This window comes from Sylvia atricapilla, chromosome 3, assembly GCF_009819655.1.
Source record: "Sylvia atricapilla isolate bSylAtr1 chromosome 3, bSylAtr1.pri, whole genome shotgun sequence".
NCBI lineage: Eukaryota > Metazoa > Chordata > Aves > Passeriformes > Sylviidae > Sylvia > Sylvia atricapilla.
Genome location: NC_089142.1, coordinates 28,981,577 through 29,003,706, shown reverse-complemented (window position 1 = coordinate 29,003,706; position 22,130 = coordinate 28,981,577). Strand labels below are relative to the sequence as shown.

At 36.8% G+C, this 22,130-nt stretch overlaps 1 protein-coding gene across 1 annotated transcript in view; it reads right to left on the bottom strand.

Moving 5' to 3' along the window:
• Positions 1–22,130, bottom strand: part of COL19A1 (collagen type XIX alpha 1 chain) — a 172,210-nt gene that overhangs the window by 2,249 nt on the left and 147,831 nt on the right. The window contains 14 exon segments of the mRNA XM_066314266.1: positions 4,959–5,114; positions 6,924–6,990; positions 7,920–8,090; positions 10,485–10,529; positions 10,672–10,707; positions 12,189–12,251; positions 12,360–12,404; positions 14,564–14,608; positions 17,222–17,275; positions 18,252–18,278; positions 19,137–19,181; positions 19,263–19,313; positions 19,922–19,966; positions 22,061–22,114. Of these exon segments, the coding sequence (XP_066170363.1) occupies positions 4,959–5,114; positions 6,924–6,990; positions 7,920–8,090; positions 10,485–10,529; positions 10,672–10,707; positions 12,189–12,251; positions 12,360–12,404; positions 14,564–14,608; positions 17,222–17,275; positions 18,252–18,278; positions 19,137–19,181; positions 19,263–19,313; positions 19,922–19,966; positions 22,061–22,114 (904 nt within the window).

The window sequence follows — 22,130 nt, the reverse complement described above, 5'->3', positions numbered from 1 at the left end:
TCTTACTACTCTCAGCAACACAGCAAAGAAATTACAGCGAGGCAAAAAATTACCAAATGCATGCAGAATGCCATATATAACAGAACTAAAGGAAATCAACAGTTTAAAACCACACAGAACCCCAAATTCAAATTAATCATGCATTCTGGTCACTGGGTTATGTCAAGAAAATTGTACAAGGCATATACACACACAAGCCTAATAAAGACTAATGAAAAAGAATATGCAGATGTTTATACTGGATTTACTCTCCAATGACCAGAGTAGTATTCATAACTACATCAAGTTGATTTGCTCTGAAAAATCTTGTGCAACTTGTAGTTTTGCTACTTTTTGAAAAGCTCAACCACAGGATCCATTACACGTCCTATTTATTTTATATTTCTCAATGTCTTTTAATTTACAGTCACTGTTACAATGCATTTTCCACTACAAACCCAGTTAACTCTAATTTTACAATGGAGTGCTGCCACTAATAATTAGTTTTGAATTTCTTTAGTTATGGAGAAGAGAGAGAAATTAAAGGTACCATGTATCATATTTAAAATCCCCAAGACTGAATGATTCTGTAAACATCACTGGAATACAAGAAAATAAGGAAAAAAACCCCAACACAACAGGACAAAGAGCAGTCTGCCAATGCAGATACATGGTGCAGGGTAGTGGTATACCATTACTGACTGTATCCAAAGGGAGTAGCTTTTACATGGTGGCAGGTAATTTCTGCTAGCACTGAAGAATAAGGCTTTATTTGATAGAATGCAAGAATATTAATAAACAGACTTATATGTAAACAATGTGAACAAGGTAATGTGTAATTTTGGCAGAAAAATGCTTGATTTTTAATGAGGTATATATTGCTCAGAAGCAGGGTCATGATTACACCTCTAGAAGATAATATCACCTTCTTTCTGAGCTTCGACTGACAAACTGATACACAGTCAAAGGAAAATATTACCATACACATAAAACAGATTTTGATTTATTGTTTTTAATGTAAAGGCACATATAAGATGTTACCTACTTCTCCTGGTAGAATTGCAATTCCAGTAAGAGGCACCTGCTTAATTCAAAAGGTAAGTGTTTTAGCAGAGCCCTTCACTCAGTCCCAGAAGTTTTGTTGTGATTTCTGCAACCCCAAAGTTCTGTTATTACAAACACGTACCCAACGTGGGCAGTAGGGTAAAGACTTGGTAGCACTATGTAGCAAGTTTGTGTTCATACAGATTAGCTTTTCTTCATAGATGAGTAGTGACAGCTGGAATTCAGCTCTCAGTTTGGTGCTCCCCACAAACATCATGGTAAAAGTGTCACTACTGCTACACCCTCGGCTCTACATGGAAATTACACAAGTTCATGTCCATGAACTCTGAGGTAAAAGGTATTTAAACTGCTCCAGAAGTTTATTCCAGAAGAATACTCTTCCTATGTTATGGAGACCTCTTCTATCAGCATGGACAATGCAAGTACCTGAAACTAACATGTCAAGTATCTAGAGAAATCTGAGATTCTTTAATACAAATACAAGGCAAAGAGATTACCAAAACAGGGAACAATAAGATCAACGTATCCACTGTGTTTTACTGTGCAAACACTCAAGTGTTCTTAAAAAGACTGCAAAGCAACAGAGAGGGTGCTAAGATGAAACACTCTCATCCAGCCACCAACACATGTTCTGAACTCCTTCTGTGTGTTACAGCTCTCAGCTGAGAGGGAGCAGCTGGGTTTCAAATCAAAGTAAAAGAGGTTAACTTTAGCCTCCACAACAGGGAACATTTTGCAGGAGATATCTCTTGAAATCAGTGCAGCTGTTTCAGAAGAGTGACTGTGTCTAGACAACATGACTGTGTCTAGACAACATCCATTACAATGGGTTCCTAATGTCAGCCAAGGTTTTTACATTCTTCCACCATGTAAATTAATAATAATAAAAAGAGACATAAACTTCACAACAGAGATTACCAATAAAAATAAGGATCTTTCACTATTCATTGCATAGTATTTTTATTTTCTGAGCTGAACTTTTTTTTTTTTTGATTCCTCAAGGCCACCACACGTTATGAGAACCTATAAAAATACCTTATTTCCTTAATTTCATAGAAAGAGCGAATTTTAACTAGGATGGAATATTTTCTCTATTGAGAAAAAAATCAAGTCATATTAACATAAAGTATCTCTGGATTGCTAAATTATCCCAAGGTGCATTTCATCTAATGGACTAAAATTCACTTACTATTAAAATTTTAAAAATCCAGTTAAGTCAGTAGAGTTAATTAAGCTAGAACCTCTAACACGACAAGCTGACTGACTGTTTGCAGACAGATGACATTGATATATCATGTTTGTAAAATGTTTAAATAAACTTTTTAATTCTCTGGGAGATATTACCATACTTGAAAAGTCATACAGAGTAAAGTCCCTCTGTTCTCCCATAAGGAGATGCAGGACCATTAGTCCTACCTCAGAGCATCAGCTTGAGGATGCATATGCCATAGGTAATTTTTGAGATATATATATATATATATATGTCTATAAAAATCTTCCATCTGCTTTTAAATACCAATTGTGTTTCATAATTTAAGTTGTAATTCTTAATTATATTTTGCTTGCATACTATATTTCTAATGAGACCATCCTATAAATTATATCTGCCTGAACCACTGGGAAGGATCTGAGGAACACTATGAACAACCTTGCTGAAGGCCAGCAGGTAAAAATTCCGAATTTCCTTAGAAGGGAATGACCCCATACATAAGAGTCCAGCAATTCTTATGTACACTTTTTGAAAACCATGCCTACACTTCCAAAAGTTAGTATCTCTCTTTTTTGCTTCTGAGACTAACCCTCTACCTATTACTTTGCTGTGCAGAAGGAGATTCTGTTGGAATCCGGCTAAATAATTCCTGACCAATTTCCAGGGGAACCAGCACCACACTCAAGGTGTATAGAGGGACCCCTGTGAATCCACAAATGAAGCTAAACACCTCTCCAGACACACAGCAGCACCTGCCTTTCCAGCTGGCTGGCTCTGGCAGGCTCTGCATGCAGCATCACAAACAGGACATATTCACAGAGGTCCTGTTAATTGCTTGTGGAAAGCATCTACCTCTCCTTGCCTGTGTGGGACAAGTGGCTCACTCTGCCAGCCCAGGCACATATTACTGCACACAGCAAATCCCTGAAGTTGGCGATCTGGGCTACACCCAAGAGAGAAATATAATAAGAAGTGTCTATCAGTCAATACCAAGTCTGTATTAGGACTTGTGCACACAGCATGCTTAAAGGGCCCAGCCACACATGCATGTAATGTGCTTCACCAAGAAGTCTTGTTTGCTAGTGTTTTATGGCTGAAGACAAGCTGGAATATAAAAGGATACTTTTCAGTCTGCTCAGAGATTTGAATTTCTTTTTGCTCTTGACACAAAGCAGTAACATGCACAGGCACAACTGAGGAAGGCATGAAGGGTATGTGTAAGTGTGCTCCTCTTACAGGATGGTCTCTTATTTGCAGTATGAAAAAGCGGCAAGGTAAACTTTTGGTTTTTGTTCCTTGGAAGTGTAATTTTGTATATCTTTTGATGTATCAGAGAATTAAAGGCTTCTCACTTAGCTTACCTCTTATTAATCAAAACCAAGTATTGAACATATTGGTACAACAAATGAAAATCCTGTGTGCATGGGGCACTACTTTACTTAAGTACAAGATACGGAAAAGCAGCTTTTTTTGTTTTTTCTCAAGCACATCTATCATCTTTTACTCTTGATGCTCACTAGTGGAAATGAAACCTAGTGCAACGTTTCACTTCCCAGCAGTTTTTGAGACTATCCAGTACATACATCATCATTGAACAATCTGGCACTGACATTGAAGGTGACTATTTGCAGTAATCTGAATATTAGGTAGCAATGAAGTCAGTGTTGTAAGATTCTAAGCCTTTTATTGTTTTTCTCGATCCTTTATTCTTGTTCTTCTCATTCTGAGCTCATCACATTTTTCAAGCTTCTGTCAGGGGTTTGCGCTTATCAGTGTTAGTAAGTCCTTAATCTTCTGATAGCTTTAGGATCCACACATCTTCAGCTTTGCTGGCATGTTCTTCATTCCAGTCTGACTTGCTCTGACTCCAGAGCAGACCAAACTAACAAAAGATAATAAAGAACTCCCTACAGATAAACTGCAAATTACATGTTACCCGCCCACAAAATATTATTCATCTATAATTTTTTTTCTTCTAGTCTGGTCTCCTCTTCCTTTTAATCTCTGAAAGGCTGACTCTACAGTAGAGCACAACTACAATGAACCTGGATCCCTCAAAGCTAATTTTTCAGCAAAAGACAGTTCACAGAAACAAGAGTCCTATACCATTCAAGTGCATTGCAAAGCACAAATTACTGTTTGGGGTGTAGTGAAAAACTGCTTACTCTGATTTTTTTTTTTAATGACAATAGATTCCTTCCCCGTAAGAAGAATTCATTTAGTAATACTTCAATTTTCACTGCTTCTTAAAGAAGAATATTTTTCTTCAGTTTTTCCTGCCCTGTATTTTCTCAGGATGAAAGCTGAGAGCAGTCAGACTAAGAGATCAAATTTTCTTTCTTAAATAAGATGGTCTCTCGATATGAAGCTGAATCTAAATAGCAAGAGTGTTGGCATTATTTTCTTTCTTACTTTGCAGAAAAAAATTACTGCTATAGTAGTTCTGTCAGATTTAGGTATCTGGCAATAATTAACTTTATAACTGATTAGAATAAAATGCACTGATTAGGAGTTTTTAATCAGTAAAATCCACACATTTACTATGGGTTAATATTTAGATATGGTCTGGAAAAATATAAGTACATAAGTTTAAAAGTTAATCATTAGAAAGCTAGATAGGTAATCCTGGCTTATTTAATAAACATTAGCAAGTGTATAAACATTTAGAGATACAACTAAAACCAACATTTTTTGGAATTCCTACCTTGAATTCCACGTTCTCCTGGTGGCCCTGGCAAACCATCCTTTCCTGGTGGCCCTGGTGACCCATCTTTTCCTGGGGGCCCTGGTTTTCCATGAGCTTGGGAGGCAAGCATTGCAGCAGGCAGCTTCAGCTGGGATACAAATTGAGCCATTCTTTCTTCATGAATCAAAGACACAATAAAAAGTCAGTAAGAAATCTCCTAGCAAAAAAGGGGAAAAAAAAATCCCTAAGCTTCAGCTAAAGTTTCTGTAAGTAGGGTGTTAAAGTCTTTTTAATGTCAAGGTATTAAATGCTCCAATAAGCACTGAGACCTTCCAACTCAGATTCGTGTCTGAGTCTTTACCCTTTGAAATAATCAGAATGAATTTGTATTAAAGTTTCTAGTACTACTCTCTATTACTAACATTCCAATATTTCAAATTACTTCTGACTCCTGTTCCTGGAAGTACTTAAAACACATAGAGAGAATAATTAGCACATTTAGCACACTGATGGAGAGCTACCTTATATGTTTGTAACTCATATTATGCTGCAAAGTAGAGATTAAATACTGTGAACAGTCCTTGGAGTGTGCTGGAACCCTGAAAACAGTTGTAAAAAACCTGAAAGTACTCACCAGAGATTATTAATTGCAGATATTTCAGAATAGAAATGTTCATGCTGGTGGGATAAAGTGCCCTTGATAATATTTTAGTGTTCCTTAAAAGTAGGTAAAATAGGTACTAACCTTGACTCTGTCTAGATCAAACCCCTAAACTTTCCACAATTTAGTGGGTAATTACTGTGGTAGAGTTTTAAGACTTTAGAAAAAAATTAGAGAAGAATGGGCATCAAACAAAAAAGGGGGAAGGTGATAGAAAGAAAACAAAATGAAACAATGCCAAAACTGGAAGGTCTGTGGGAAGAGTAGTGAGGCCTAGAAAATGGAATAGCTATAAAGACAAAACTCCTTTATTCTCTGTAGTCAGGGCACCTTCTAATGCTTGTTTTTGTGAATAGACCAAATACTTCCATCTGAATGGGAAAAGGAGGTGACTTCACTCAACCAACTGCTCTTGAAATACATAGTACGTCAAACTCAGAGGGGTAGCACCCTGCAGAAAGGTGATAATACGCAAAACCATAGCCTTGCTATAAAGTGAGAAACTGCCTGAACAGGTTAAGAAGTCTCAAGCTTTATATAATTTCTTTTATCCCTAAAAGATGGTTTTTATCCACAAACATTAATGATGGAATAACAAAACATATTGAAGACATAAGAAATGCATTTCGCAATGGAAGAGAAGCTACTGTTAAGGGATGTTCAAGAAGAATCTTGTTTCAGAAACCCATCTGAGTCACAGCTTTTCTACCAAGACAAAAAGAGAGCTGGGAAGAAAAATACTTCCTTTTCAGAGTAAGGACTCATCTAAGAAATCTTACATAATACAAAGGCCATGGCTGAATCTGGTACTTGCCCAAAACTGCCAGAAGATGGTGGTCTGACAGGGAGTTCTGGAACTCAGCAGGGATATTAGCTGAGAAAACTGCACAGCAATTTAGACCTATGTGACTGAAAGCTGTTGAGCCTTTTTCTTATTTAGACAGTCAGCCACTAAGTGGGCAAAATAATTAGGTGTATCTATGGTCTCTGCCTTAGTAACACTTCAATATCTTAATGGTATGTTGTAGACAAAGAGTATCTGCAGTAAGAGATGATACATATATGTATCTACAATGACACATATTTATGTTTGCTATTATAATTTGGAGCAGACTGCCCTTCAGTGTTAATCTTTTACATAAGGAAATACTCTGTTTAACAGATGCTCTAACTTCTCATTGTTTGAACAGTCATGTGAAGTAGACTTGTTCAACACAGCTACAGAAACAAGGTAGGTGCTAAGTCCAAAGTAAGTTAGATGATGTGTAAAGAAATTGAGAGCAGAATTTCAGACTTAGATGTGTAATACTTCCTTTTCTTACCTTCAAACACCTTAAGAACCTCTTGTTTGATATATTTTTTTAATTCTTCAAGTGAAATTGCATCAGCCTGATGAGGGAAAAAAAAGTTGATATGTATCAGAAGGAATATACAGAGGACACTTTGTGATGCTACAAAAATAAGAAATGCTCAAATTAGCCTTAAAAATACAAATACCAACAGATAAGTGTTTTAATATATTTGTGTAATTTATTTTACTGCGAAGGTCACTTTACTGCAAAGACATTATAATACTGTAAAGACACTAGAGCCATGAAGCGGGAGAAGCACTCCCAACTGCCAAGATGACCAGAATTTGATGAGTATGGAAGCTTACTTGCACAAGGCAATAAGGATGCCCAGTGGCAATACTCCGCTTTACTTTTGCATAGCATCTGCCAGCTTCTCACCACCCTCTCACCCACCCTGAGGACTACTTGCTTTGATGCATTGCTGACCAGAACAGAACCACAGCACCAGTCACTTCACTGGGAAAGTGTTTCAGAGCTTTACCTCATTTGACTGAGATGGAAAAGAACCCATAACATGGATACCTCTGTGCTCATGCAGTCAAACCAAGATATTTACAACTGGCAAACAGCATTTCATTGTCTTTTTAAATGCAATTTGTCTTCTATTGAGAATCAATTTTGGCTGCCTCCTTTTCTTCCCCACTTGCAAAGGCCCAGACTTTAGCTTTTAATCTTATGGAAAATGTGAAAGTTAACTGTGCTGAGTAGCCATATTGATATGCAGTAACTAAAGAAATAAATAATTAAAGTTAATCCATAGCAGATGTTTTAAAAAATAATTAAAAATAACTACCTGATCATGTGGGTATATTTTTTCCATCTTAACTGAACATTGAAATTATCTGAGGGAAATTCTTAGTTTTTCTAATTCTGTGCTACTCCTCAGTTGAATTTCCACTGCTCAGCCCATGCTACCTTCCTAACTGTGAACTCACAAGCAACCAAGATAAATTTATATTTACTTACTGAAAACCCTGGGGGTCCTGGTGAACCTGGGGGACCTTGATGACCTGGTGATCCTGGGTAGCCTCTGTCTCCTGGAGGGCCAACAGGACCCACATCCCCCTTTTGTCCTGATGGGCCAGGTTTCCCCCGTTCACCCTGTGGACCTCTGTCCCCCGGAATACCCTGATCTCCCTGTGCAAAAGGAAAGCAGAAAGAAAACCACTGCACATAGTGGAACAAAACTGAAAAATCACTTGAGAATGCTGAAGAGAAAATTCTTGCCTGTACAGAAACAGGCTGAGTCATACAGGGAAGATGATTTTACAGGCTGAACCTTATCTCTGAAAATACATTTTGTTTTCTTGCACTTTTGATGTTGAAGTCAATAACAAAAAGAATTGACTCTGTAGCCCACTTTTCAAGGACAGAACTTGAGTACAGAAAGTTTTTAGCCCTTATACAAGCATAGCCATAATTTAGGCCTCAAATTCACACAGGCAAAAGACATTAGGATGTTTCCTGTACCTTTTCTTAGAAGCCCAGTATTTTATGTCTTAATTTAGAGAAAATCATAGTTAATCTAAATTATTTCCAGAACCCAAAGTGGGCCTAGGAGGAAGCTGGAGAGGAATTTTTAACAAGGACATGTAGTGACAAGACAAGGGGGCAATGGCTTCAGACTGAAAAAAAGTAGGTATAGATGAGATATTAGGAAGAAAATCTTTACTGTGAGAATGATAAGGCACTGGAACAAGTTGTCCAGAGAAGCTTTGAATGCTCCAACCCTGGAAATATATTAAGGCCAGGCTGGATGGGGCTTAGAGCCACCTGGTCTGATGAAAGGCCCATGGCAGGGTGATTGGAATTTGATGATCTTTAAAGGTACCTTCCAGTTCAGGCCTTCCTATGACTCTATGATAAAGAAATTCTCAGGTTTATAACCCTGCAAAGTAGGTATAGATAGCTCTTCTACCAGATATAAAGAAAAAAGCTGGTTTCTCTAGAATCATGATGCTATGGCAGTGTGAATCTGATCCTTTTCTTCTAAACAATCCATGTTTTACAGGCTGCCAGTGTGTAGGAGGCAAATCAAATAATATGGCAACTTTTCAAACAAGCATTTTTAACTGCCTCCAGTGTTTTCTTTGTGTTTTGAAAAAAGGTCCTTGTAAAAATTCATAAACTAGGTCATATATTCCTCCAGCTTTCTGTTTAAACCCTCCACTATGAATTGTACAAAATTCAGGACATTTGTGTTTTGTGATCTCTGCCTAAGGTGCTGCTTTATATAGTTTTTCTACTCTCTAGTGTTCTCCTATCTCTTGTATTTTATCTTGTACCAAATTCTGTACAGAGGGAACTGCTGTTTTTCCTGTGTTTCTACTCTGCTCTGCTCCAGGAGGTTCACAATCTGTGATCAAGTTATGCAGATAACAGCAAAAAATAAGTGAGCCACTAGCACTGGTATCTGTTGAAATCACTAGAAAACTGGTTGGTATAAGACATGTCTTCAACTAGCTTGCCACTCAGTTTATAAAGCAGTAGCAACCACAGGGTTTAGTCACTCAAAGGATACATAAGAATTATTTCAGCCTAGGTGGTTTATTTCTTCTTTAAATGGATTCTATGAGGACATTCTTATATAAGACAAGAAAACCTCAGGAGTTTTATTCTGTCCTTCCAATTTTGATGCTTCTCTTTCCTGTAACTACAACAGCTGGTCTCAAACTGAAGGAGCATGCTGTACAGCAGTAATAGCAATGTCTGCAAGAAAACCTTGACTTTGTTTTCTGTAATCATTGCAATCCCTTTCACAGATGCAGGCCTGTGTCCTTAAAGTCAAAACCAGAAAATTGCAAACATTTTAATCTTTTAAGGGATGATAGTAATATTTGTTAAACCCTCATGTCTCGTCAGTGCTATAAGGCAGCATTTCATTTTCTGGGTTAAACAAGGAGGTACTTGTCCGAGTCATCAAATAAATGTGGCATTTGATTAGGACATCAGGACTTAAAAAATGTTCTAAGAAGACCAGATTTCATATATATATGTATATGTACATATATCATCTATATCTATATCTATCTTCATCTCTCACCTCCCATAATCATTCTTGCCCCCCATGACCTTGTTATCATGAGCAGAACTGGCTGAAGAGTTTGGGAAGCAGTCAGGAATTGCACTGGCATTCTTGCTTCCAAAGTGTGACAAGCTTGTTTTATATAAAACATTATTTGTATTTGTGACATAGAAAGGATGACAACAGGGCAAGTTCATAGCTTTTGCAAAGTCTGACAACAGCACAACTGGAGTATCTGCTTTCCAATACTCAGCCTGTTGATCAGTTTACACTGCCCAGGCCAACTGTATTAGAAAGTCTACAAATTGTGTTTTTCCTCTAAATGCAGAAGCCAAATCAACTCTAATTCCTTGAAGTGGTGTCTAGAACTAAACCTCTTAGATGTCTAGGTGACTGCTTGAAATTCACAGAGGATTAATTTCTTGATTTTGCCTATAAGACAGGTGCTGATGAGGTGTTTATATACTCAGTAACAAGAGAAAAAAATATATATAATAGGGACTTACACGTTCTCCTTTGGGTCCTCTGTCTCCTGGTCTCCCCACAGCACCCTGAAAAATGGTTTTTGAAAAAAGATAAACTTATCAAGGCTTTGTTGTGTATTCATGTGTTAGCAGAATGGGAAGCAATTGTCTAGGATTTACAGCTGTGGTTTCTGTGAGGAATAAAATACACCAAAGCATGTTTTCTTACCGGAGGACCTGGCAATCCATCTTTTCCATTGATTCCCTAAGAAAAAAAATTAATATGTTTATGTGTTTTAAAAATACAAAGAGTAAATCTCAGTGTTTAGTGCCATATCACTAAATGTTCTGAAGCTGCAGAAGCAGCAGTTTGTGTGGCTACAATATAGAAATACAAAGAGCATCAAGATATGCACCTAATTGAATGATCATCGAACTTTAACTGACAAATTATTGAGAAATTTTGCAAATGTGGAATATTTGTGGACAAGTACATGCACTTTTTAAGTCCCAGCTAGTCATAATACAACCGTGGGAGAAATTTATTTTACTCTAGATATTAACCTTGGTGCTGAATTACCTTTCTACTGTTACAGAGATTATGCCTTACTATTACACAGCCAAATCCACCCTTTGGTCCTTAGGCCTTGTAGAATGGCACAGTTTTGGTCTCCTGGGTTAAAGTTATTTCACTTCCCAAAGAAGAAATAAGGTGATTGAATTTGCAGCACCTACTGGAAACTGTTCCAGGCCCACATTATCCTCCAGACTGGAATGTGGCATGATCTGAGAGTCCTAGCTGGTATGGGCCAAAATAATGTCAGAGAGCGTATTAACAATTGTACAATGCCAGATAATTGTGAGATAAATGCTCTGGCAATGTTTAATTTAGAAGGATATTTATGGATCTGCACATGTAGAAAACTCACAGCTGTTTCACTGAGTGAGAAATGATGACTTGTGTGAGCAGAGACATCAGGAATGTTTCTTTCTCCTCATATACTGCAAAAGTGGACTTTTACACAGATTAGGCACCTTGGGCTACTTTGCTGCTGTAGCCAGAGAAATTTTCTTTTCTTTCGAGGCAGAAGTGTAACGTGGAGATGTGCTGACAAGCTGCAAAGGTCTGCTGCTCATGCTCATCCCCAAAACACCAAGGTTCAGGGGAGATAATAAGCCCTGCACTACCCTTGCTGAACCCCTTCTAGAATATAAACTAGGTTTTTTTAAACCAGCTCAGACAGTACTGCTGTCACACTTTTATTACATAAAGGGAACATATTAGACATCTCCTAAGTGAACACTAAATGCCTCAGCTGCAGTGTTGCATCACCTGTATACAGAAGAGTCTCAAAGTTTATTCAGTCATGAAGCACATGCTTCTCTATCTAAACTGAAACTGAGAACCTATTCTCTCACCCCATCCTTTACTGACTGTGCTGAGTGTCTGGGTTCATATTGCCACCCTGGAAATGTACAAAAAGGAAACTTTATGTCAACAAGATCCAAATGACCTTCGTAAGACCTTTAAATGCAACATCTCAGTAACATTAACTATTAAAACACCACAATACCAAGAAATTATTTTTTGATGGTTAATACTGAGCAGTGCAGCTCTGTGTGCTCTTCAGAAGTTACCTACTCTAACACAAAACAAGATGTAATGTCCTTACTTTTGTAACTTTTGATAAACTAAAACACATCTTTTTGTAACAATATATATACACTCAGTATAAAATGGCTTACTGGTTTTCCTTGTGGTCCTTCAGGACCAGGGAAGCCTATATCTCCTATAGGTCCTCGTTCACCCTAAGAAAAAAGAAAACACACATGTAAGTCTGCATGGAAAATATTGCATTAGGTGTCTGAAATATTTGTTGGTTACTGTAAGAATCCAGAAATCAAATCTGTACTTACAGGTTCTCCTGGCAACCCTGGGGACCCAGGGGATCCTGGCTTTCCCTGCAAAAAGAGAATATTACAGATCCAAATTATTAGGAAGCCAAATAAAATTTTTCTCTATATCAAAAATAAGTGAGTATACATATACACGCACACATGCACGCACACACACACACACATATATACATCTATATGAGAGAAATAGTCATGGTATTGTTCATTACTGCTTTAAGAGAGGAAAAATAAGTATTTTACCAGATTTTTGCCATATTTAATGAATAGGCTCTTGCAAAAAATGTTACTTAGCGATTTGGTTTTGTGTACCCTTCCTGAATACTGAGATGCTTTTATGAAATTTTCTTTTACAACACCATGATTTCCACCTTGAAGAAGTCATAGTCAGATGAGACATTTTCACTGTATATGTAAAATCAAGATTTTTTCCTTCAGATAATTTCTAGTCCTGTTTTTTTTTTTTTTGTATGTGACTTTACTACTGACTTAACACCTTTTGCAAGTTTTCTTTATGACCCTTTTTGGCCACTTTTACTGTCATTTTATGTTCAACCTGCCAGAATTCACAATCTTCTCTTATGACATAATTTAAATGCTGATTTTAAATGTCTCTTTTTTTGTAGGATGTCCTTCTTTTAATAACTTGAATCTACATTTCCTGAAAGTATCTTTAGGCAGATCCTCAGGTGACTTGTACAAGTGAGAGATCAAACCCATCAACACCAGGGACAGCTCTGGGAGCAGCTGGACTGAGGGGTCATGTTGAATTACGCATTGGTGGCAATGCTTGCAGGATCTCAGTCTAAGCTTCCCTGACAATCTCAGCAAAACATCAAAGTGAAAATAAGAGGTTTATACTCCCAGATGAGAAAAAGGGTGCACTACTCAATCTAGGGAATAATGACAGGTAAGGGAGACAAATTCTTTTCCAGCAAGATATGTGGACAGGTCTCAAATTCCTCCTGGGGCTACTGAAAAACATTTGTCTCACATGTCTACTATTTTGTTGATTAAAACTCCTTAGCATAAAATTTGAAAACAAACAATTTATTTCAGGGTGAAATATTTTATTTCAGTGGATTTTATTAGAACTAAATATAGTCAACAGAATGTAACTCCATCAGTGAAGAAGGGACCTCATTAAATATTTCATATCCAACTTGAATAGAGGGTATCCAATAGCTTGGGACATATCCGGTGGGAAATTCATAAGAAATGCACAACTGTGATCATTCTAACAAGCTACAGCATAATTATTAACAGTGTAAAATCTCTTTCAGAACAACAAACTTTGAAATTCTTACATCCACTATAAAACTCAGAGAAATACTTTTCCCCTTAAATGTGCAATTCTTTTAGGAAAACCCAATGAAATTAGGCTATTTAAGATGATGTTCTCTCTTGGAACTCACAGTAAATAGAGTAAATCAGTGGCTAATGGAAGTGGGAGTGTGTAGACACTTATTTCTCTTTATTTCATGAAACACATATTTATAATTTAAACAGCTCCTGAATGTATTGGTAGCTGCCAAAATTTAATAATAAACATATTTGCATATAAATAACTCCATATTGCCTCCTGAAATATGGATAAACTTTTTTATTAAACTGTGAATGCAATCTAATATCTTCATTTCCTTTAGGAACACAAACGAATAATTATAATTTCAATTTATTATTGGTTACTTTTACTTTCACCTACCACAAAGTTCCTCTATGACTTTCAGAAACTTCTCTGAATATCACATGTAAATAGCTGACAAAGCATTCCCCTAAAGCCAGTGCTTGATTGACTTGATATGCAGATCCTTGTGGATGGCAATAACTAATGCTCATGATTTTTCTTTGTGAAAGAAAGATGCTCAAAAATTTGTGCATGCCCAGGAACATAAAAAACATCTTTATCTCCATTAAACAGAGGCAATGAGAAGAATCTCACATTTCTTAACTAAGCATATGCAGCTTTGAATTCCAGCTTTATCATGTATTCACCCCACTCACTTGTGATAATAATGATAATATGAGCGCTTGCTGCTATTAAAACTCTAATTTCTTTAGGGAAAACTCGTAATCTTCATACCTATGTATATAGCACGAGCCAAGCACTGGTGTTCCACAGCAACTGAGATTACAGCTCAGCACCTTGCTTAGCCTGTTTTGTTCAGCTTCTAAAAACCTCAGTTTTCTTTAAAGAATATACATACCGGTGTCCCTGACACTCCTGGCGCCCCAGCTGGTCCACGGTCACCCTGAAGAAAAGATAAATCTATGTTTAAACTGCAACAGTAAAAATAGAAGTTTCTTGGTGGATTCCCATTACAACCCAAGGAAGTGAACTGAAAATGAGAACAAGAGCCAGGCTAAATGCTAATATTTATCTGTGCCACTGGCTCATCATACAGACTTGAGCAAGTAACGAAAATCCTTTGTTTAGGTTCTCTCATATAAGATTTCCCTTTGACTCTGTGTGAGGCCTCCCATGAATATGGATGGAAAGTCCCTGACTTACCTGTAGTTCTCCAAATAATTATAATTTGTGGTCATGACAATGACCAAAATTTACACAGGGTAATTCACTTTCATATCAACATCCCCATATTTAAGATGTACCTTCCAAAAAAGTTTTTGCTTTACTGCTACTCAGTCATCCATTTACTATAAAGCAACGTCCTCTTCTTGTGCCATGGCCCTTTCAGGACAAGGGTTCTTGTTACAGCACACAGCCACTTTAATCTATGCTTTAAGCTAGGACAATGTTGTTTTTTTGGCTGGAACTGATGAGTGACAGGCACAAATTCATCTTTATGGACAGGACTGTAGTCCAAAGCACACAGATAGAGCTTTGGACTCAAGCTCAAGAGCTTTGGACTCTAGCTCAAAAAGTGGTAAAACTCTACCCAGAGGTATTTACTCACTGCTGATGTGTTGATCTGCAACACTATGCTCTATTACTGTAACATCGGTTAAAAATGTAAGAAAAAAATGGAGCTCCTTGTTTCTAGATTTATATCAGAAAACCCCTGGCACTGCTGAAGCCATACTAACAGGAGAGCATTTTTCTGAGATGGGTTTATGTTACCTGGAGCAGATGTACTAAAGCTCTGTAAACACAGCTGCACAATCCACATTGTGTTCTGCATAAGAGCCCCAGGAAATTTTGGGATTTTTGGTTTCTCTTCTTATAAGTAATGGTGGTTTGTCTCATCCTTATCACACTGTTCAGGTGCACCATGATATTGCTGTTGATTAGAAACACTTAACTCCCTTACACTAAGTGTAACAGATGACAAGTTACGTGTCTGACCTGGTGTTTGGAGGAGGCAGCTTAGAGGACACAGCTCAGCCTGTCCTGCTCTGGAGGCTGGCAGTGGTCACTCAGCGAGGAGCACAATGTGCACCTCTGGACACCAAGGGGGGAGTGCTGAGTGCCTGCAGCAGGCAGGGATCATTGTCTGGAGCCCTGCAACTGCCCCAGTGGTTATTCCAGACCCAGAACTTGTGGTATGTTTGTTCCCTACATGCTGGCTCTGATAGTGAAGCTAGAAATGCCTAACAATTCCCTTGCAACATTTTTTTCTCTTTTCAGGGTTACTCTGGTCCTTTCAGAAGTGTGGCTGGCAGCACAGCTGCACCAGCCACTGTCAGCACAGCTGAGGGATGGCACATTTTATCCAGAGCACACGAAGTTCTTAAGGCAGTTTATGAAATTATCATGAATCCACAGCCAGTGTTTTCTGTAGAAGATGGCATTCTGCTACACAGAGGAGCATCATGGCTCTAAATTAAATTAAAACCTTGCATGCACTATACTGTTGGGACTGGCAGCCTCTGAGATTCTGTTCACTTGTTTGCACCGTAAATGCGAAAGTTTGACCCGATTTAGTTAAGTAATGATATTTTTACTTTGGGAGAGGACTAAAGATTCACTCAGCTGGTTTATATGATCTGATCCATTGCTTACTCCCTTTATTTAATTCCTGTCCCCACTTTGTCTTAGTTAGACTTGTAATGTCTCCCTGTGTTCGTTAATTTTGAAATCAGACTAGTCTTTAATTGCTTGTAAACTGTAGAATTCCAGAGCAAGAACCATCTTATGTAATTTAAGCATCTAGTATAGATACCTAACTTAGATCTTGTCACTGACTGAACAAGTAGGAGGAATACACAGTGATATTGAGAGGGAAACTTTTAATTTACATTTCTTTGTGATGAAAAATAAATTTCAGGAAAGAACTTTTGCATGAAGTAATTTAATCGTGTAAATCAAAAAGCTAAAAAAATTCATTTGTAAAAAATTTACTATTTTTTCTTCCTAAATTAGAACATATGGGGAAAATCAAACTGGTTTTACTGACAGAAAACATGTTTACAGATTTTTTCTCTGCTAAATGTTTTGCAATTTGCTATATTTAGAAATGAATACCAGAATTTTGACTTTTTTAGCCTTTTATGAAAAGCTTTTCTTTAAATTTGTAATTAGCCTCCACAATTAGAAAGCAAAAAGGCTAAGAACAAGACAGATGGACTGTAAATGTAAGATGATGTTTAAGAGAGAACAAGAACCATACAGAGGCAAATATTAACTATATCACTATCAAGTATAGTAGTATTCTACCAAGAATACTACAAGGCCTCCTACACACAATTTTCCATTTGCAGAAAATGAAATTTGGTGAATATATTATTTACACCCATGCTAAAGCAAAAAGGAAAATATAAGTAAGTATGCAAATATTTTTCTGACGGAAACATTAGCTTAAATGCAAAAAAAAAAAAAAAAAAAAATCAGACAAGGCTTCAGAAGACATTTAGTTGCAGATAGTGGCCACTAAGAAATCCCTTATTCTTTTTAAGTGTCCTACCTTTTCCCCTGGGAGTCCTTCCAGTCCTGGTAATCCCATTGGTCCTGGGTCTCCCTGTTTTTCATTTTTTTTTAATAAAAGATTGCATACATTAGAATTTTTTTACTCAACATGAGAAATGTTGAACAGCAAGCAACAGAAGATGATTTAACTTGAGATTACTAAAACACCTAACCAGCTATTAGGTGAACAGATTTTGTTATGCCTCGTTTTACTGATTTGCAAATGAAGCTTTTCCCAGATGCTCTGTGTGATTATTTGGCTCAGTGGTTTTATTTTGATGAAAGATGTAATACAGAAGACTCCACTCCAGAGCACTTGCAAGCCAAGGTGACTCCCAAAGCCACCGCAGGCAGCACAGCCCTGGGGTGTAAGCAAACACTGCCAACCAGAGAACTAACCTCCAAGCAATTCCGTGCTCTCTTCCCTAAACAAAGGTTACTCTGCAGCAAGGGACACAGACTGGATCCCTGGCTAGGTCTTCAAATTTTGAAAGAAAACTGTAAACATGGTCCATTGGAGAAATCAGCTTAACATTTAGAGTAGAGTGGGAAGGTCCTTTTAACTATTTTTTAAAAGAAAATTGATAATTTTCCATGGACATTTAACCTAGAGCAAACAATTACAGTATTTCAGCCATTCTCTGTTAAATCAAAATCCATTGGGAAATTGCTGTCTGGATTTCCTGAAGTCTCTGACAGATCTCACTTTTCCCACCTAAACCCTGGTACTCGGTGTTTTCTGAGTAGAGAGAGGGTGCTGGTACAGAAAGATGTATTCAGGTTCCAGACATTATGGTGAAACAAAAAAAGAGAGACTTTGTGAATATTTTTGAAGACAAATTATTAAACTGTTTTAGAAAACTGTCTTATAACTCCATGTTTTGCTGTCACTGCTAAGAGGTTTTGGTTTGGATGCATAAATAACAACTTAAATAACTTAAAAACAATAACTTCTTATTGTTATTCTGAACTACCATATGTCAAACTACCTGAGAATTCTCCATCAAAACCAAAAAGTACATACATACCACTGTTCCAGGATCCCCTTTTGGACCCTGCAAAAATACCCCAAACAAACCAAGTCACATTTAAAGAAAAAGTTACATGATAAGATGGGTTTTTTAAATGACTTCCCTATGAGTATACTCTGCTAATGCAGTGCATTTTGAATTATTATTATTTCCAGCCCCCTCAGCTGATTAATTTAGCACAAAATCCCAGTAATATTTTGGGGTTTGTTTTGCTGTTCCAGAATGCAGAGAAAGACAGCTCTGTTGCTCGGTGCCAGCCCATAACTGTGGTTACCAAAGAGACAATCATGTCAAAACAGAACTTGCCTATGGCGCTAAAAAGGAGGAGAATGCAAATAAGTGAACAGCATCTTTAGTTCCATGGAACCAAAGCAACAGTGTCCAGCTGCAAGATGCTGCATCTGCAGTGTGAAAGACACACCCCCTATACTACTTCCACAATATAATCCTTAGTTTTACATATTTTCCCGCATTGTACTACATGTAGTGAATCTGTGACAGAACTCAGATCAGAATTCATGAGCTTCTAATTTCTGGCACCAAATTTTATCCACTGCAAAACTATGCCTATACTATACACTGTATTATAAGTACAAAATTACACATTTTTAGTGTAAGAATACCTTTACTAAAGAGTCCAATACCAAATTATGTACCCTTTCTGCAGCCTTTACTTGCTAGGATGAAATGATTGAATCAGAATAAACCACTCTCCAAAATGGGCTAAAATGCTTGGCAAACATAAAATCACAGACTGCTACATCCCAATTATATCCTTATTTTTTTAATCTTTCACAAATTCACAAATCTTTCCATTCAACTAACCCTCCTCTGTTTCTATGCCATTTAGCTACTAGAAATTAGATTTCTGGTAACACTTACTGGAGGTCCTGGTGGACCCGGATAACTCGCAACACTCACACCTCCCTGTAACAGCAAGTTTAAAAGTTGAGTTGGGCTAAAATTGGGTGGGGAATGAAAAAAGCAATTAACATTAAAGAGAAATACCTGCAGTTTATATAAGCTGCTCATTCCATTTCTTTCATTGTAAGGCATACCCTTTAAAGCATAAAAACCAAGTAAGTGTCACTTATGAATTATAAAGGCAGAACTATTGACCTGTTCAAGTCCTGTAGTTCAGCAAAGCTGTGGTGTGCTTTTGTTCTCAATTTGTCAAAATTTCCAGATTTCAGAAAAACATAAGATACACACCAACACAGCTTGGGACTCTTTTTTTTTAATTATAAAGCAAGAAACCTGTAAATTAGTATACATCCTATTTTGATCTTTATTACTATAATTCTCCAGAATAAACTTTGTGTTAGGTATTATTCCACTTAATTTAGAATCTAGTGAGCTCCATAGGCTTTCCTTAGGTTGACTGGGAGCTCAGGTATCCAAACTGTCAATTTTACTCTAACAATATTGGATACCAAGGTTAACTAATTTGAGCAGGTTTCTTAGAGGGTTTTAGTGATCTCAACTTACTCAGTGATGAATTGAGAGAAAAAAAATGGAATATGGAAACATTTTGAAAAAAGACACTGTTACCTTCCTGCAATACTTTTTTTATTAGATCAATACTCAGTTCTTTATATTACATTATATTTTACCCACAAGTATTTTGTTCCTAATATAAATTCAAGATATAAAACAAAATGTCTCACCGGAGGCCCAGGTGGTCCAGGTTTCCCAGGAGAACCTTCACTACCCTAGTACAGCAAGAGATTGATGTAACTCATTTACTGTAACTGGCCACATCTATTCCACACTCAAGCTATGATGACCATAATGACAATAAACAAGAGATACAGTCAATAAGAGCAGGTAATATCAAGAATAAATTATTCTGCAATGTTCCTGCTTTAGCTTTAGGGAAGGTGTGAATCATTACTTTGTACTAGTTTTTATTTTGTTAGTTACTTGTTGCTCTATGGGTGGTAACTTCCTTATGGCAAGATAACAGTGGTAATCTGGGTTGGGAAACATTTCATATGTACCAGGAGGGAAAGGAAGGAAAAGAAAAGGGAAAAAAAAAAAAAAAAGAAAAAAAGAGGAGTTGTTAATATGAATTTCTAAGCAACTGGCAGATAAAACTTAACATTCATTTTATGCTTTGTATATTATTTTGCAAAAGCCAACCCTCAGTTGATCATTCATATGTAAATGAAGAGCTATAGTTTTAGAAATTCAGTGCTCTTAGAAACATTTTGAATATAAATTACAATTTTTGCTAAAGAATCTTTCTTATTAAGAGATATGATGATTATTTTTTTGGTTTTTACTGTAAAATATTCATCTGTTGTTTGCTGTATCTCTGGCCTGTTCTGCTGTGATGTACTGAATTGACTATATTATAAAAAGCATAGATGCTGAGATTTTTCCTCAGCAGAATCACGGGGTCTGTGAATAGCAGAGAGCTGCAAAAGTTTCAGCAAAAAAATTCCCAAACAATCTTTTCAAAATCTCATCACTACAATTCAGATAAATACACTGCATAATTTGGAACAAGTGTGTCAGAATTTTTCACTGGCTTTGTTGGATCTTATTAAATGTATGTCAGTGAGAAACTTAAGTCACAAACTCAGAATTACTAAGGTGGCAAAAATCAAGGTAAGTGCTTAATGCCAATAACTAGCTTAGCAGAAAAATATAATTCTTACTAAACATTTATATTAGGATAATTTTCAAATGGCTCTGCTAATTGTTAGAAACTGTCAGCCTCCCAAAAGTGGTTTGAAGATCTTCAGGAGGAATTAAAATCCTATTATTTTAGAAAGCACATTATGTGATCAATTCTCAAGTGTGTAGATGAAGGACAGAGGAGAAATTCACTGGGGCTTTGTTTCGGTTTACTTCATTACTCTTCAGCCATCTGACTTTTACATTTTTAGAATGATAAGACATGAGCTGTAGGGCAGGGGCTTCTCATTCCCACCTGTGTGCGAATTGTGAACAAGGAACTATCAAAGACTTGTGTTTTTCATTCAGTTAGGCAAAAAGGAAACAAGGGGGTACATTTTTGTTACTGTGATCTGCAAGAAGACAACTTTCATTCAAATTTTATACTGAAATAATTTCAGAGCTTTACAGAATAGTTTTCTTTCTTACTCATAACAAGGTTTTGTAGGGAAGTAGGATCCCACGTGTGGATATGGCAGTGCTGTGCCTGGAAAATTCCAGTGTACTACTGAAGGAAAAGTTGTATTCATACAAAAACTGTAGAACTTGTCCCAAAAAGTACTTTGCAGCAGTTCGTCTCTGCTGTATTGCACTGATCTGAAGTACCCAAGAAATGAATTTGACCTCTTACTTTCAATGAATAATATCAAGTTCCTGATAAACACATAAAATTTTGAAAAAAAGCAGTGCTAAGAGAGTGTAAGTTAAGTATAAAGGAAGCTCACATATTTTTCCAGAATAACTGAAACCCAGTAACTTTCAGTGCTTGTACAATGACTTTTGAGTACAATATTGGTAAAAGAATAAGAAGCACAGCAAGCAGTCACTAGTCATATCTATGTTAGAAACATATTTTCACTTTCCCAAACCTTCTATGTTTTATACTAAAGAAAATTCTCTGTGACATAACTATACCACAAGAACTGAATATATACCACAGGAATATAAGTCCATATGCACAGCTCTGCTTAAGGAAAGTACTTATAGTGAAGCACAAATAAGAAATTGAAATGTATGCCACATTCTTGTTACACTATTGTACTTGTTTAAAAAAACCCAAAACACAGTTTAAGGGGATTGCAAAACCTTCATAGACCTTTACCATGAATAAAAATATGAAATACCTTTTCTCCTTTTGCTCCAGCTGGACCAGGATGTCCAGGTCTTCCTGGGACTCCCTGCACAACACAGAAT